General features: G+C 38.9%; 1 protein-coding gene across 2 annotated transcripts in view; it reads right to left on the bottom strand.

Annotated features, from left to right (window-relative positions):
* UNK (unk zinc finger) overlaps window positions 1-14,258 on the bottom strand; it is a 57,032-nt gene that overhangs the window by 40,139 nt on the left and 2,635 nt on the right. The window contains exon 1 of one of the 2 annotated variants that reach the window (XM_030534325.1): window positions 11,297-11,450. The exons of the other annotated variant lie outside the window; for it this stretch is intronic. Coding sequence (XP_030390185.1) covers window positions 11,297-11,304 — 8 coding nt within the window. The 5' untranslated portion in view covers window positions 11,305-11,450. Of the gene's footprint in view, window positions 1-11,296; window positions 11,451-14,258 lie in introns of those variants that run through there. 2 annotated transcript variants of the gene reach the window in all.

Genomic DNA, 14,258 nt, shown 5'->3' on the forward strand with positions numbered 1-14,258 from the left:
GTTTCTGAACCACAGTTCAAAATTAATTGCATTTTATGATTGGCTAAGTTCCCTGGAGATGCATTTATTACAATGTAAATGAGAGATAATTACATAAGTAAATGGTTCACAAGAGAAGTGTTTAACACCTAACTGACTTCATCGGAAACTCATTCTTTAATGCTGTCTATTAAATAAATGATCTCTCACTTTCAAAGCAAGCCTTGAAAACATGTACCACTGAGCTCCATACCAAATGCATCAAATGCATATAAACACTTCCACAATACAGCTCAACAGAGCTTAATAAGGGCTGTCAGAATAACTCGGAAATTCCAAAACTTTCAATCATTGGTTTTGGTGCAAATTCAAAGGCGAGGGGGTTTTTTCAGACCAGTGGAACATTAAAAATCACTTTCTCCACAATGAAAGGTAAATTCTTCCTACAGCCATGCACAGTCTTAATCCAGGAAGCAAGATCTGGTTCCACTGGTAATATATGAAAAACAGGCCATTCAGCCAGACTGGATGAAAACATCCACTTTGTTTTGAGGTGCTTGGAAAGACATTCTGAATTGCAGGTATTCTAATGTGTTCATGGGCTGCAGAAGAGATGCACATGACCACACTAGCCAGGATGGAATAGCTCACAAAGCAGTCATTACAGCACTCTTTGTCTCTGTTGAGAATCTTTGCAGAGAGAATACAGTGTCAAACCAAGCCCTCATGTTATCAGAATGGTCTCTAGACAATTTCTCGGCAGAGCTAAGGAATCTCTAGAATGACCCCTACATTTAAGAACAGATGGTCAAACTAATGGTTATTTAGTACAGGGTCAGCCAAATGATGCTCCCAGGCAGGAAGAGGAAATATAGTAATAGAATATCAGGGATCCAGTGCAACCCCCTGCTCAAAGCAGGACAATCCCCGGACAGATTTTTGCCCCAAATCCCTGATACTTCACATTTCTCATCTCCGATCCAATGATCTCAAGAAACTTTACAAAACCACTTTGTTGTAGGGAAGCATTATTAGCCCCATTTTACATATAAACTATACCTACATTTATGAAACAAACAATCATGGAACAAATAAGACATGTGTCTATCCACTTTGCTTGCATTATCTGTGGTGTCCCGTTCTGACATCTTTTGTATGTCTTTTTAGATTGTAAGCTCTTCAGGAAACAGACTGTGTTATTCTCTGTGTTTGGAAAGCATGCGGTATGGTTTTTGGGGTTTACACAATCAAAATAAATAAAACAGAAACAATGCTAACTGAGTCAAAAGGACTGCTGATTGAGGTGTTCCTGTTTACCATTCCTACCGAACACATAAAGCCACCCTTCATTTTAAACAAGCAGAAGGACAAGGAAGAGACCATCAGAACAAATGTAGATCAAGACATGGGGTCAAACTGAACCTGTTGCTGAACCAGCTGAAAGCAATATTTCAGGCTAATATAATTAGGGATGGTCCAGATCAGTGGTTCCCAAACTTTAACAACCCACAAACCCCTTTCACTAAAATGTCAAGTCTCATGAACCCCCTCCTAAAAATGAATATTTCCAGGGATTTTCTTCTTTACCTGAGGATAAAGTATAAAAGCAGTGATCTTGGAGGTATAACATTTGTTTTTATGACATGCTTATTACACACTATTATTTACCATTACAGTATTTTATTACATTATGAAAACGGCAACACTCTTTCAAGATCTCACTTTTGCAGATTGTATCACTTTGATTAAGCCTGTTATAAGACAAGGCTCCTAGGTTTCATCAAGGAGTATCAGATGTGAAACAGCAGGAAGGTATTTAAGAAGCCAACTCAAAAGAGTTTCTCCTACACAACATTCAGGTCTTGAGCAGTCCAGGCAAACAACGCACGTTACACAAAGCTTAAACTTGTTCTTCATAATAATTTAAAAAATACTAGCTGTTTATTTAATTTTAAAAACTGCAAAAAAAATCCACCTCCCTTTCAATTTCTTATAAGGCGTCTTGAAGTTTAAATCTCCTCAGTGTGATAGATATGCTTGCTTTGATCTGCTTAGCTCCTGGAAGTCCCCGGGGTTCCGGACTGCTGGCCCTGGGGTGCCTGGGCTCCGTAGGGACAGCTCTGTCTGCCATTAGAGAATTTTTTCCCGAGAACCCCCTGTAACAAACCCCCATTTGGGAACTACTGGTCTAGATAATACTAAATCCTGCCATGAGCGCAGGGGACTGGATTAGCTGATCTCTCAAGGTCCCTTCCAGTCCTATGATTCTATGAATTTGGCCAAAGTAAATTAAGCTAGATTATGTTTAAAACAAACTTGGAAACCATGTTCTAGCTTAGTTTTCTGTGTAGGCTAGAACATGCTTTCTAAACTCAGTTTAAACGCTGTTTCATTCAGTTTCCAGAGACAAATCAAATCACGTTTATACTGAGCTAGTGTAACACCGACAGACCCGGTTGTCAGGGGACAGGATCGAACCTGTGGCCTCTGGAACTTAGTGTACGAGCCTCTACCACATGAGCTAAAAGCCAGCTCCCAAAAGAGAGTAGCTGGAAGAATTCTTTCATTGACCTAGAGCTGTCTACACCAAGGGATAGGTTGGCTTAACTACATTGCTCAGGGATGTGGATTTTACACTCCTCTGAGTGACACAGCTGGGTTAACCTACCTTTTTAGCTTACACCTGGCCTTTGTTTTGTTTAGCACAAACCTGCCCTTTGCTCCTTCCTAATGTGGGACTTTCACCTGACACTGCAGGGTAACTTTGTGTCCCAGTTTATAGGAAAAGACTTGATTATGTTTACAGTGCCCTGATTGATTACACTGAAACCTGGGCTTTGTCCCACTTTCATTATAATCTGCTGACCGGACAAGCTCTTTCTGCCCTTTGGCTGTGTGCCTCCGCACTATACAATACTCCTCTCTCTACCTTACAGTATTACAGGATCCAGCTGTCTTCGGGCCATTCACTGCCTGCCAAATGCTACACTATATCATGTATGCACTGGGTGTAACAAATGAGGCATGCCAAAGCCTGGTGGAGTGATCTCAAAGCAGGGAAGTGGGCTGGTAGCGCATCAAGGCAGGTGATCCCTAAATTCCTCATTAAAGGCCTGATCCAAAGCCCTTTGACATCAACAGAAAGACTCTCACTAACTTCAGTGGGCTTTGGAGCAGGCCCTGAAGAATGGAGGGTGTGCCAAATGTCTCTGTGTTGGGACAAAGGAATCAGGAAGACTGACGTGAGAAGAGGTGGAGGAATCTGGAAGTCAAAGGAGACAAGCAAACAACCTTTCCAAACTCTTCTCTTTCCCACACCATAAAAAACCCAAGCCCTACCTTCCTTTCATGCACCCCAACCCTAACCTTCCAAATTCTTTCAGTAAGCCCCTCCCCGCCCCCAAAAGCTCTTCTCTAGTCTCAGTCCTCATATACACCTCCTAATCAAAATTCTTTCAGCACCTGCAGACACTAGGGAACAGAACACTAGAGAACAGAGGCTGGGTCATCTGCAATATTGTGATACCAGAGAGAAAGCCTGGCCATTAGATAATTATTTGACTAATCCTTGCTAAGACACTGTCTACAAAAATTAGGACAAGAATGAAATATACAGTGTTGTCAGTTACAGAGCACCAGTGTGGTTATACTGGGGGAAACCTCTAGTGTAGACTAGCATGAGAAGTGCAGCATAAAAAGTGACTTGCATTGATGCAATTTACCTTAGTTTGAAACCAAGTGTCTTTCTAGTGCAAACTGGTATTAAAATAGAGGCTACAGGGCCAACAGAGCTGAAAGCAAAGTGACAATAAGTTTTTGGAAAAATCTTGCTAGTTTTCATCATGATTTGAAGGAAAGTCCTGTGCAGATTTTGCCGGTATTCTCCCTCAATTTCTACTGCTCACAGACACAGCATCACTGTTTTCTTTCTCATATTCCTCTGTGGTCTCAGTGCAACAGGCACGTTAGTTCTAACTGGTGCAAAAGTGTTGGCAGGGAGACATTACACACAACAATCTTCCTAAAACAGTTACAGTCTTGCAAGAAAATCTATTTTTGGACTCCCCCTAAATCTGAATATAGTGGTACTTTCCCATACAACCAACCAGAGTTAGCCAGCCAGACCTTTCCATTTTGCACGAGACCAGGAACTGCCTTTGAATTCTCCCTCTTCCACGCATCTGCCTTACACAAAATACAAATGTCTCCTTTCTCACTGAAGTATATAAGCATTATCCAATTTTCTTCCCCATAGGGAAAGAAAGAGGCAGTTTTGAAACCCTTGAAAAGATTATACAGCATTTAAACTAAAAGAAAATGAAATGGATCATGTTAGGAAAACAAGAGGCAAACTGTGAATGCAGGATGGGAGGGGGAAGAAATATGAGAAAAGAGAGTCTATTGAGCTTGCATCTGTCAAGATGACAGCCTTCACATGCCTCAGTATCTTCTTTATCACCTGAATAAATTGAACCACCAGCTGAAAAGAGGTCACACTGCAAACAGTGCTGCTATGTGATTTCAGAGATGTTATATTTCCCCTCCTCCACGAGCTCTTGACAATACTGCCAGTCTAAGGGCAAACAAAAAAGGGTGAAAGTTGAGGGGATTTATTAGAGGCTCGTGGATTTTTTGTAAAGTGTTCACATATTTCCATACACTTCCTATGCCAGCTGCCACAGTATATTGAGAATATGCTGTATATCTTAAAGATTTAAAAAATAACCTTCATAAATCTTTTTTTTTTAATGTAGCGTATTGTATGTCAGTGCAGAAAACGCTTAACAGTCTCCCCACTGAATCCAATCATAGTTCATTGCTGGAGGCATGGGATAGGAAAGTTTGAGAACCATTGGTCTATACTGAAAAAGAAAAAAAAACCCAAACCCTAAAAAAATGTGCCAAAACCCTCACAGGAAGACAGCCACGTGTCAACAAAAGCCATTGGCAAGGACAAAACACTGTTAGCTTCCATTGTTACTAGCCAAGTTCTGACCATATTTTGTGGGGGCACAAATCATGTTCACAGCCAAGCATTCTACCAAGCTTTATATCGATTGGCCAAAAAGATGTGGTTTTCAATCATGCTATGCTAACTCAGTTGAAAACCGCACATTTTTCCCATAAACACAGGCGTGGCTAGCTAAACTTGGGTTAAAGTTGCACTGAAGCCAGGGCCTATAGGGTACCAATGGAAGAAGATTTGTGTTCACAGTGTATGCTTTCTATAGGCCTGGCCTTCATACAAAGTTGCACTGGTTTAACTGCACAATTTTAAACCAACTCAGTTAAAATTGGTACAACTTTGTGTGTGGGCATTCTAAAATTTATTTAAATCTGACATATTGGTTAAGCTTGAAAGTTACAGGGCCAAGCATTTATATAATCATTTTTATACAGATATAAGAGTGTTTTTGCAAGGGTTTGCCCTGTTTTAACTATACCAATTTAACCAAACTAGTGCAAGTCTGTGCATAGATTAGACCATAGCTGCAATGTTATATTTCGGAACAGAAGAGTCTTTAAAAGCAGTTGTGCACAACCCAAAACCCCACATGTAGTCTGCCTTTAGGTTTCTTTGGGTTTGACTTATTTTGCACAATCTAGACATGTCTGAATACATATTAATTAACATGATTTTAAGTACAACTTGGCACCTACTTTAGGCAAGGCACATAAATGTTTTAAAATTAGTTAGTTGGTTGTGGCCAACCCGAGCTAACATGTTTTTAAACATGACTTGACCTATCTACAACAAAAGCAAAGTTATGCTTAAAATAACATTGGTTACCATGTTTTCAAATACGACTTATTTTCCCAATCTAGAGGAACCTGTTGTTGGCTTGCTGGTTGGCCCTCACTTTCAATTGCAGAATGTTTAGCTGAAAAAGCTTTCCAAATGTCACCTGATAATTTGGGTCTCTTTTGAGCCTATGAACTGGACAGTAAGCCCTGGTCTACACTAGAAAATTAGGTCAGCTTAGTTATGTCTGTTGGGATCTGAAAAATCCATGTTCCTGCCCAGCACAGTTAAACCAACCTAAGTCCCCACATACACAGCACCAGGAGGATGGAAAAATTCTTACATTGACCTAGCTACTGCCTCTTGGTGAAGTGGATTACCTACGCAGACGGGAGAATGCCTCCCAGTGTGTAGGTAGTGGCTACACTGAAGTGCTACAGCAGTCCAGCTGCAGCGGCACAGCTGTGTTGCTGTAGCATTTTAAGTGTTGACAACCCCTTGCTATAGGAACAGGAAAGGTTCTCCGGCCTGCAAAGGTAATCCACCTTGCTGAGGGGGGTAGTTAGGTTGATGGAAGAATTCTTCTGTCAACCTAGCACTGTCTATATGGGGACTTAAATTGGTTTAACAATATCTCTCAGAGGTGTATGAGATGTAGCTATGCCAATGTAAATTTTCAGTGTAGACCAGCTCTTGGTGAAAACCAGGCCAACACTGAAGACATCGCCTCTAGCTGAGGTCTGAATGGAACCTGTTCTTTTCATTGATGAGTAAACTCTGAAACCTAATCATGAACATTTTATCTATCTAGAGATTATCCCTTGCTTATCATCATGATATCTGAACACCAGTTTATATGTCAACATCATTAACTATTTTACTACTGATTGTTTAGCAGAAATATCCAGCTAACATGCTTCTCTAGTGTGGTTATTAAAGGTATGTTTACGCTGGACTATTTTTTACCTTGAGTTAATTGGGGATGCAGACTACAGATGTTTGTTCTTTCCCTAAATATTTGTAGCCTGGAACAAACGTGGGGAGTGCCTACAGGCTTTTATAAACATATTACCAGTTAACTTCAGGTGCTTAATTAATTTGCCCAAGGCAAAAAGGTCTACTAAAGACCAGATGAAAAAGACCATATAGGTCTCTGTTGTGCAAATCATGATCTCTGGTTCCAATATATCTTTCTACATAGCTATTCTCCCACTGTTGATCTTGCACCAACATAGTTGGTATAGGCTAGGCACAAGTGTGTTAACCACTATGTCACTTCTTCTGTTTTCCAGAAGTTCCAAAGCTCAGGATCCTATATGTGGGAATTTGCAGAGGCCACCTCAAATAAATATTGTTTTCAGATACTTATAACTGAGTTGTGGCAAAGCACAGACTGGTATTCAGCTACAAACTATTTTACAGGCATTTACAACCTTTCTCATGCTCTAATTTACCAACAAATTCTTAAGAAATACAAGACCAATAATCATCCCAATGATGAACAGACAAAGAATCTTCAAGATTATTTGGGCCAGTGATTCAGAGATTTTCTCCCGAGATAGATAGATAGATAGATAGATAGATAGATAGATAGATAGATAGATAGATAGATAGATAGATAGATTTGTAAATTGTTTGCAGACCTATACTCAACTGAACCAGAAAAGGAGGACAAACTCCACAAGAAATGATTGATTTACAATCCTCCAATTCTGTCTAATCCAAGTTTGTGAATGAAATGTATTAATTTGTTTCTTTGCCTGCTGAATGTCAGTTTTGTGGTAGCTTCTTTGGATGGGTATACAGTTGTGAACAGATCTTTTCTACTGTGAATTTCAATCAAAACACTGTGATTACCTATCAGATATGAACCTGCATTTTGTATCACACACAGCCAACACAAAGGTAAAGCCAGACATCAATAAGCTGGTTTTAGAGAAGCAGTGCCAGTCTTTCAATTGATATTCCTTTCCTTGCAACCCACAAATCATATTTTGTGTTTTTATAAAGCACAGTGGACACTTTCAGCACTCCATAACAAAAGTGTGCCTTTATTTCAGATTAAAATTGTATATAAATGTATATGCAAATTAGGCATGGCCCTCGTGATCACTGAAAGTTGCCAGGGTGGTATCTTATGCTGCAAAGATTGTGTACCACTGCTCTAGAGTGTTCACTCATGGTTAATTTCACTGTTGTGATGGTAATCCAAGTGTTCTTACCGATATCTCACAGTCCTTTGAATGTTGCAAGAAAAGCCAGCTCTCTTAGTGCATGAATATGGATTGACGGACAGCCTTCTTTAATATAACTGGATCAAAAAGAAAAAGACCTAACCATTAAAATAATCTTGACTTCATAATTAATTCAGATTGTCTTGTAATTAATCATCAGGTGCTACTGTGGGAATCTATTCTCCCCTCTGTATGTGTGTAAAACCTATTAACCTTAATAGGAGTTATGGGCACAAAAGGACTGAAAAATAAACTCATTAAATATAATCTTAATAAACCAGTGAGCTGTACAAAATGTTGTTAGTAGTTTCGTTCATCATGATTCTAAGGGTCGGCCCTAGATTTTTGCAGGAATCTAGGAAGCTCCTTCCTGACACTTGTATAGGTTCCCATCCTACAGGTACTGGTAAAAAGCACATTCTATTCAATGTTTTTTGGTGGACTGTGACTTTTTAAAAAAACATTATAACTAGGCCACTTTGCTATTGCTCAGCAAACCAATACTTTTACCTACACCATTGTGGTCCAGATTTTAAGATTTCTTCTTTTTAAAAAACAAATTAAGACTAGAGCTCTTATTGTTGCAAAAATTAGAAATGTGAACCAAGTACAAGTGAGGCAGTGATGTCTGCAAAAGCCAGAAGACAGCTTGAAACCACAGCTCTACGAAAAGCGTAAATTGCTCCTTTTCATTTCAAGGGGATGTTAACTCTGACTGTGATACTTTAAATATCAACAGTGTTAACTATTTTAGTACTGTTCAAAGTACACACAGAAAGCTTGGGAAACTACCAGCCTGTAGCAAGCTCCCCACCTCTTCTGATACCTGAAAACAAAAACAAGTTCCTAAGAAGGGAACAGGACAAGGCAGTTAGGAAATTCCATATCTTCCATAGCCTGCTACCACAGGATAGGAATCAGACATTAATTCAGATTGGAACTAGAGGATGGAGTTCAAGTTGATGGGATCTGTGCATGTGAAGCAGGAGCTGGACTGCAAGGAGCATTTTGTAAATATATGCACCTAAAGAACTACAGATTGGGGTGCCAATGGTTTCAATGTGACTTGGATGACCATATGTCCTTTTTATATACAACTGTGCATTAGAAAATTAAAGAAATTATTTGAAGATTATTCCTCTAATTGGCAAGAACTCCTTTAAAAATCTGTCCTGTGGCTATGACTTTTGCATACATATTCCAGCTAATTTCTTTGAAAATCGTAATTTATGAACCTACTATTACATGCCCACATAAAATTGCTTTTGGGAAGCTATTCCTGAAAAGATTTTGTATTGCCTAGGATTAAAAACTGGTCAGGTTAAGTCATAGTTCTATACAGAGAAACATTCTCACTGAGAAGTAAGTTGATGCCATACTTAGAACGAAAAGCAGATTGAAGATTTATCAAGTTTTCTAAAATGCTGGGGGGAAAACGTTTGCTGGAGAGATACACACACAATTCAGAATGAGCAAAACTTTATAATAAAAGTTGGCCTTCACTCCACAAGGGGTATATAAGAAGAGTAAATACTAGAGCTGGTCAGAAAACATTGATAGAACCATTTTCATCTCAATACACAGTTCTGTTGAAACTGAAAAGCTTCTTGAAATCAAGCCAATTCTGCTGGAATTTAATTTTGGAAGAAAACCGAAACCAAAAGTCCTGGCAATGTCAAAACGTACTATTTTGACATTTTTTAAATGAAACTTTTTTTCTGGAGTTTCAAAACAACTTTTTGTTTCTAATTTTTACTATTGCATCATGTAATATAAAAGTAAAAAAAAATGAAATAGAAATGAAACACAATATTTTAATTTTGTCAAAACAAAAAATGTTTCCCCCAGAATTTTCCTTTGGGATGAAGCCAAATGTAAAAATCTTGAAATCCTTCCTGAAATGGAACTTCCATTATCTGCACAGCACTAGTACGTATCCTACACAACAGTCACCATGATGTGAACTCTCTGACAACTTTGAGATGTTGACATGACTTCCAAAAGGACAACATTGATCAGTCAATCTTCTGAAAACTATAGTCTTCCAAACAAAGGCCTCAATCACATATTCTGATTAAAGACAATGGAGCTGCATACAAGTACAACTTAAATCAAAGGAGCTCAGCAAGACACAGAAGTTCCCCTGTATCAGGTGTTCCCCCAAACTTGGGTCACAGCTTGTTCAGGGCAAGCCCCTGGCGGGCCGTGAGACGCTTTGTTTACCTGAGCGTTTGCAGGTACAGCCACTCGCAGCTCCCAGTGGCCGCGGTTCGCTGTTCTCGGCCAAAATGGTGGCGCTACTTCCCGCAGCTCCCATTGGCTGGGAACGGCGAACCGCACACATTGGGAGTTGCAAGCGGCTGTACCTGCAGATGTTCAGGTAAACAAAGCATCTCACGGACAGACAGGGGCTTACCCTGATCAAGCCACGAACCAAGTTTGGGAACCCCTGTCCTACATGGAGCCCTACTGACTTCAAACCCAATGTAGGATCAAGAAGGCCTAAAACATTAGACATCCGCCCACCCCAAAAACAAACAAACCCAAACCATCTAATTATATTTAAAGTCTGTGAGTATATGGTCAAGAAGAGACTACTGGTTTCCAGCTTGTCTCTGTAACCATTTTCTATAGAAAACATACATTGTGAATGCTGCATTTCTTGCATCAGCTCCAGTACTTCACATTTTCACCTCTCTGTCACTGTTCACACATCCTAATAACAATACATGACGGAATTGCTTTCAAGGAGGTTCAGTCAGCCAATAAACCAGCCTGTACTTGCCCAATAATGTAAATAAACATTTGCAGACAACACAATACAGCAGAGTATGGTGGTTCCTTGTTTTAAATTTTATAACAATAGGCATTTTGGTTTCTTCCAGGTATCTCAAGAGTTATTCGTGAGCTGCAAGCTGTCTTTAAAATGTACCTGTCTCTTTTTAAATATGGACAAATTCTGCTGTGACACAAGCGTAAATCCAGAGTAATTGTATTGATTTAAAGGGAGTAACCAGTGTAACAGATCTGAATTAGGCCAATGCTTTATTATTTTTAGAGATCTGTTTGTTTTAAGAGTATAAAAGGTAACTTTTGAAAAAAATAAAATTAAACAATTTTAAACAAACTGCTTGCAAGTAAAGAACATTTCTGGTCATACTGAAAGGATGACTTAAAAAACTAGACCCACTTATAGGATAAGACTAAAGGGTGTGAAGTCTAATGTAGATAATAACTTCATTGAAAGTATAAATCTAATGCACTGCTGATTTTTAATCATATTTCCAGAAACAGACAGTTTGTGCCTATAAAGTCAGAACTATTTACACAGCATGTTCACCTTGTCATCTCTGCCCAATGATAAGAGTCGTGGTCTTAAATCTTAAGCACTCAGGAACCGCAAACACTTCAGACTTTTTTTCAAAAACTTATTTCAATGGTAAGCTTGTAAAAAAATGAAAATGTGATTATTTATGAGTAAGAATTTAAACACAAGATTATCTGCCAAACTGTTCAAAGGAATTCCAAACCCACATAAAAATAGTGGGATCAGATTTCTCATTATGATATAATATTTATATAGCAGTAGCACCCATTGGGAACCCATTGTGCTAGACACTGTGCAAATACATGGAAAGCACATAGCTTGTCTTGACTGCAAAGTTAACTAGAGTTATAACTCAATGTTGCACCTAACTCAACTCCCATCCACATACAAAAATCCTTAACTCGAGTGCAGTGATGCTTTTAATGTAAGTTTACTATGAACTGGGCCAGGAGACGGGTATAAGATAACGCTTGTGTGTGTACAAGACATCACCTTCTCACACAACCACTATGCACAGTGGATGCAGGCTAGCACTACTTGAGTGGTGCTAGTTATCCAGTGCCTTCCCCCAATTCTCTTGTGAGCCCAAGAAGGGCAGACTAGTTCTCCCACAATACACTGCAAAACAATTCACAGTGCACTCAGCTTACTTAGTGCTAAGAAACATGGGATAGGCTCCCAGAAATCTTAGTGTCAGATGAGAGCAGACCCAGTATAGACAGAGCAGCTTGTCCATTGCACAAAATAACACAGCGGTGTTACTTTACAATGTTGCACTTGATCAAGAACTTAAGAACATAAGAACGGCCACACTGGTCAGACCAAAGGTCCATCTAGCCCAGTATCCTGTCTACCAACAGTAGCCAATGCCAGGTACCCCAGAGGGAGTGAATCCAACAGGCAATGATCAAGTGATCTCTCTCCTGCCATCCATCTCCACCCTCTGACAAATAGAGGCTAGGGAAACTCTTCCTTACCCATCTTGGCTAATATCCATTAATGGACTTAACTTCCTTGAACTTATCAGTTCTCTTTTAAAGGCTGTTATAGTCCTAGCCTTCACAACCTCCTCAGGCAAGGAGTTCCACAAGTTGACTGTGCACTGTGTGAAGAAGAACTTCCTTTTATTTGTTTTAAATCTGCTGCCCATTAATTTCATTTGGTGGCTCCTAGTTCTTGTATTATAGGAACAAGTAAATAACTTTTCCTTATTTACTTCTCTACATCACTCATGATTTTATATACCTCTATCATACCTCCCTTTAGTCTCCTCTTTTTCAAGCTTAAAAGTCCTAGCCTCTTTAATCTCTCCTCATATGGGACCCGTTCCAAACCCCTAATCATTTTAGTTGCCCTTCTCTGAACCTTTTCTATTGCCATTATATCTTTTTTGAGATGAGGAGACCACATCTGTACGCAGTATTCAAGATGTGGGCGTCCCATGGATTTATATAAGGGCAATAAGATACTCTCCATCTTATTTTCTATCCCCTTTTTAATTATTCCTAAGGCTAACTTGAAAGGAGTAACTCAAGTGTAGATAATGTGTGCTAACTCTGCAGTGAAAATATACCCACAATCTATGTCCCAAAGGGTTCGTAACTCGGCTAGAAAATATTCAGATTATCTGGACCTGAACCAAGGTGTTCTCTTGGGGGAGTAGGCTTGGAAAAGGGATTACTGTTCAAAATAAATGTGAGCACACTAGAACGGATACATTCATGAGTCTCATTATCTGAATGTTTGGCTTTCTGCAAAGTTCTCAAAAGATCTAACACTTGGGTGAGAACACATGCCAAAGAAAGTATCACTCCATTTTCACTTTTCTGGACTTCACAAGAGGGATAAAGAAGTCCACAACACTTATCACACAGTAAAAAAGAGCTCAATAACATCCAAATGAACTAGGCTGACTAAGTCAAAACAAAATCTTCACTACATGACAATTGGTTTTCTAAGGCAATTGATCACTTGCTTTAGTTTCTTCAAACCCAACCTCTATTCTGATTTGCAGATTGTGGGTACCTAAGATGATAACTATACCAGTTAAACACAAGAAACAATGTGAAATAATGCAAAACAAACAGGAGGTTTGGCAGAACACATGAAAAGTATTTTTCCCTTCTGCTAATGGGAATCTAAAGCCAGACCAACGAAGATGTTACATGAAACACTTAATTGAAACAACAAATCCAGCCAGCCAGCAGAAACCTGAAGACTGGATAAGGTATCTTAATGACATCACTGTACTCTTGCAATTAAAGCAGCATCACAAAGAACCATCATACATGGTGACAGCTAAGGAAAAAAACCCAGAGAGAACTTAAAACCAGTGAGGTACTTATAAAATTGCTATTCATCGGAATTCTGCAATTTCCAAAATTAAGAGATTTGAATAAAAAAATAATCGGGGGAAAAACATGAGATCTCTCACTCAAATAAAGAACATGGGCACACATAACAATTCCAGCTATGCGTTACAATTGCCACTAATGTCAAAGCTAAGATTTTATAAGTCTCCTGGTCAACTAAGAAAAGAGTAGAACAAACGGTGCGTATTAGCAACAATTGTTGTTTCATGTTTCCTTTTGCTGTTGTTCTAGAGCAAATAAAAAGGACCTTCAGTCCAGATATAAAACCACAGTTCAAAATAAATTAGATGACATATCAATATTGCCAACAATTGAGAAAATACCAATAAGGAAATCGGAACAGTTCCTAATAAACGCAACCAAAATTCTTTAAGACAGAGATTTCCTGTATCGCCCCTGTTCCCAGAGGACAGCACAGGATGTGGATAATTAATTCTATTTTAATTTACAATTTTGTGACCATAACATCCTTTTACTGAAACAAAACCAAAAAGGAACAAAAAAAGTAAAACAAGAGATTTAAATGTTATAGCATGATCACATAACAAAGAGCAACCAAAATAGTTTCCCATCTATTATAAAAAGAGTTTACGATGTGATGT

This window comes from Gopherus evgoodei, chromosome 15 (genome assembly GCF_007399415.2).
Source record: "Gopherus evgoodei ecotype Sinaloan lineage chromosome 15, rGopEvg1_v1.p, whole genome shotgun sequence".
In the NCBI taxonomy this organism is placed as follows: domain Eukaryota; kingdom Metazoa; phylum Chordata; order Testudines; family Testudinidae; genus Gopherus; species Gopherus evgoodei.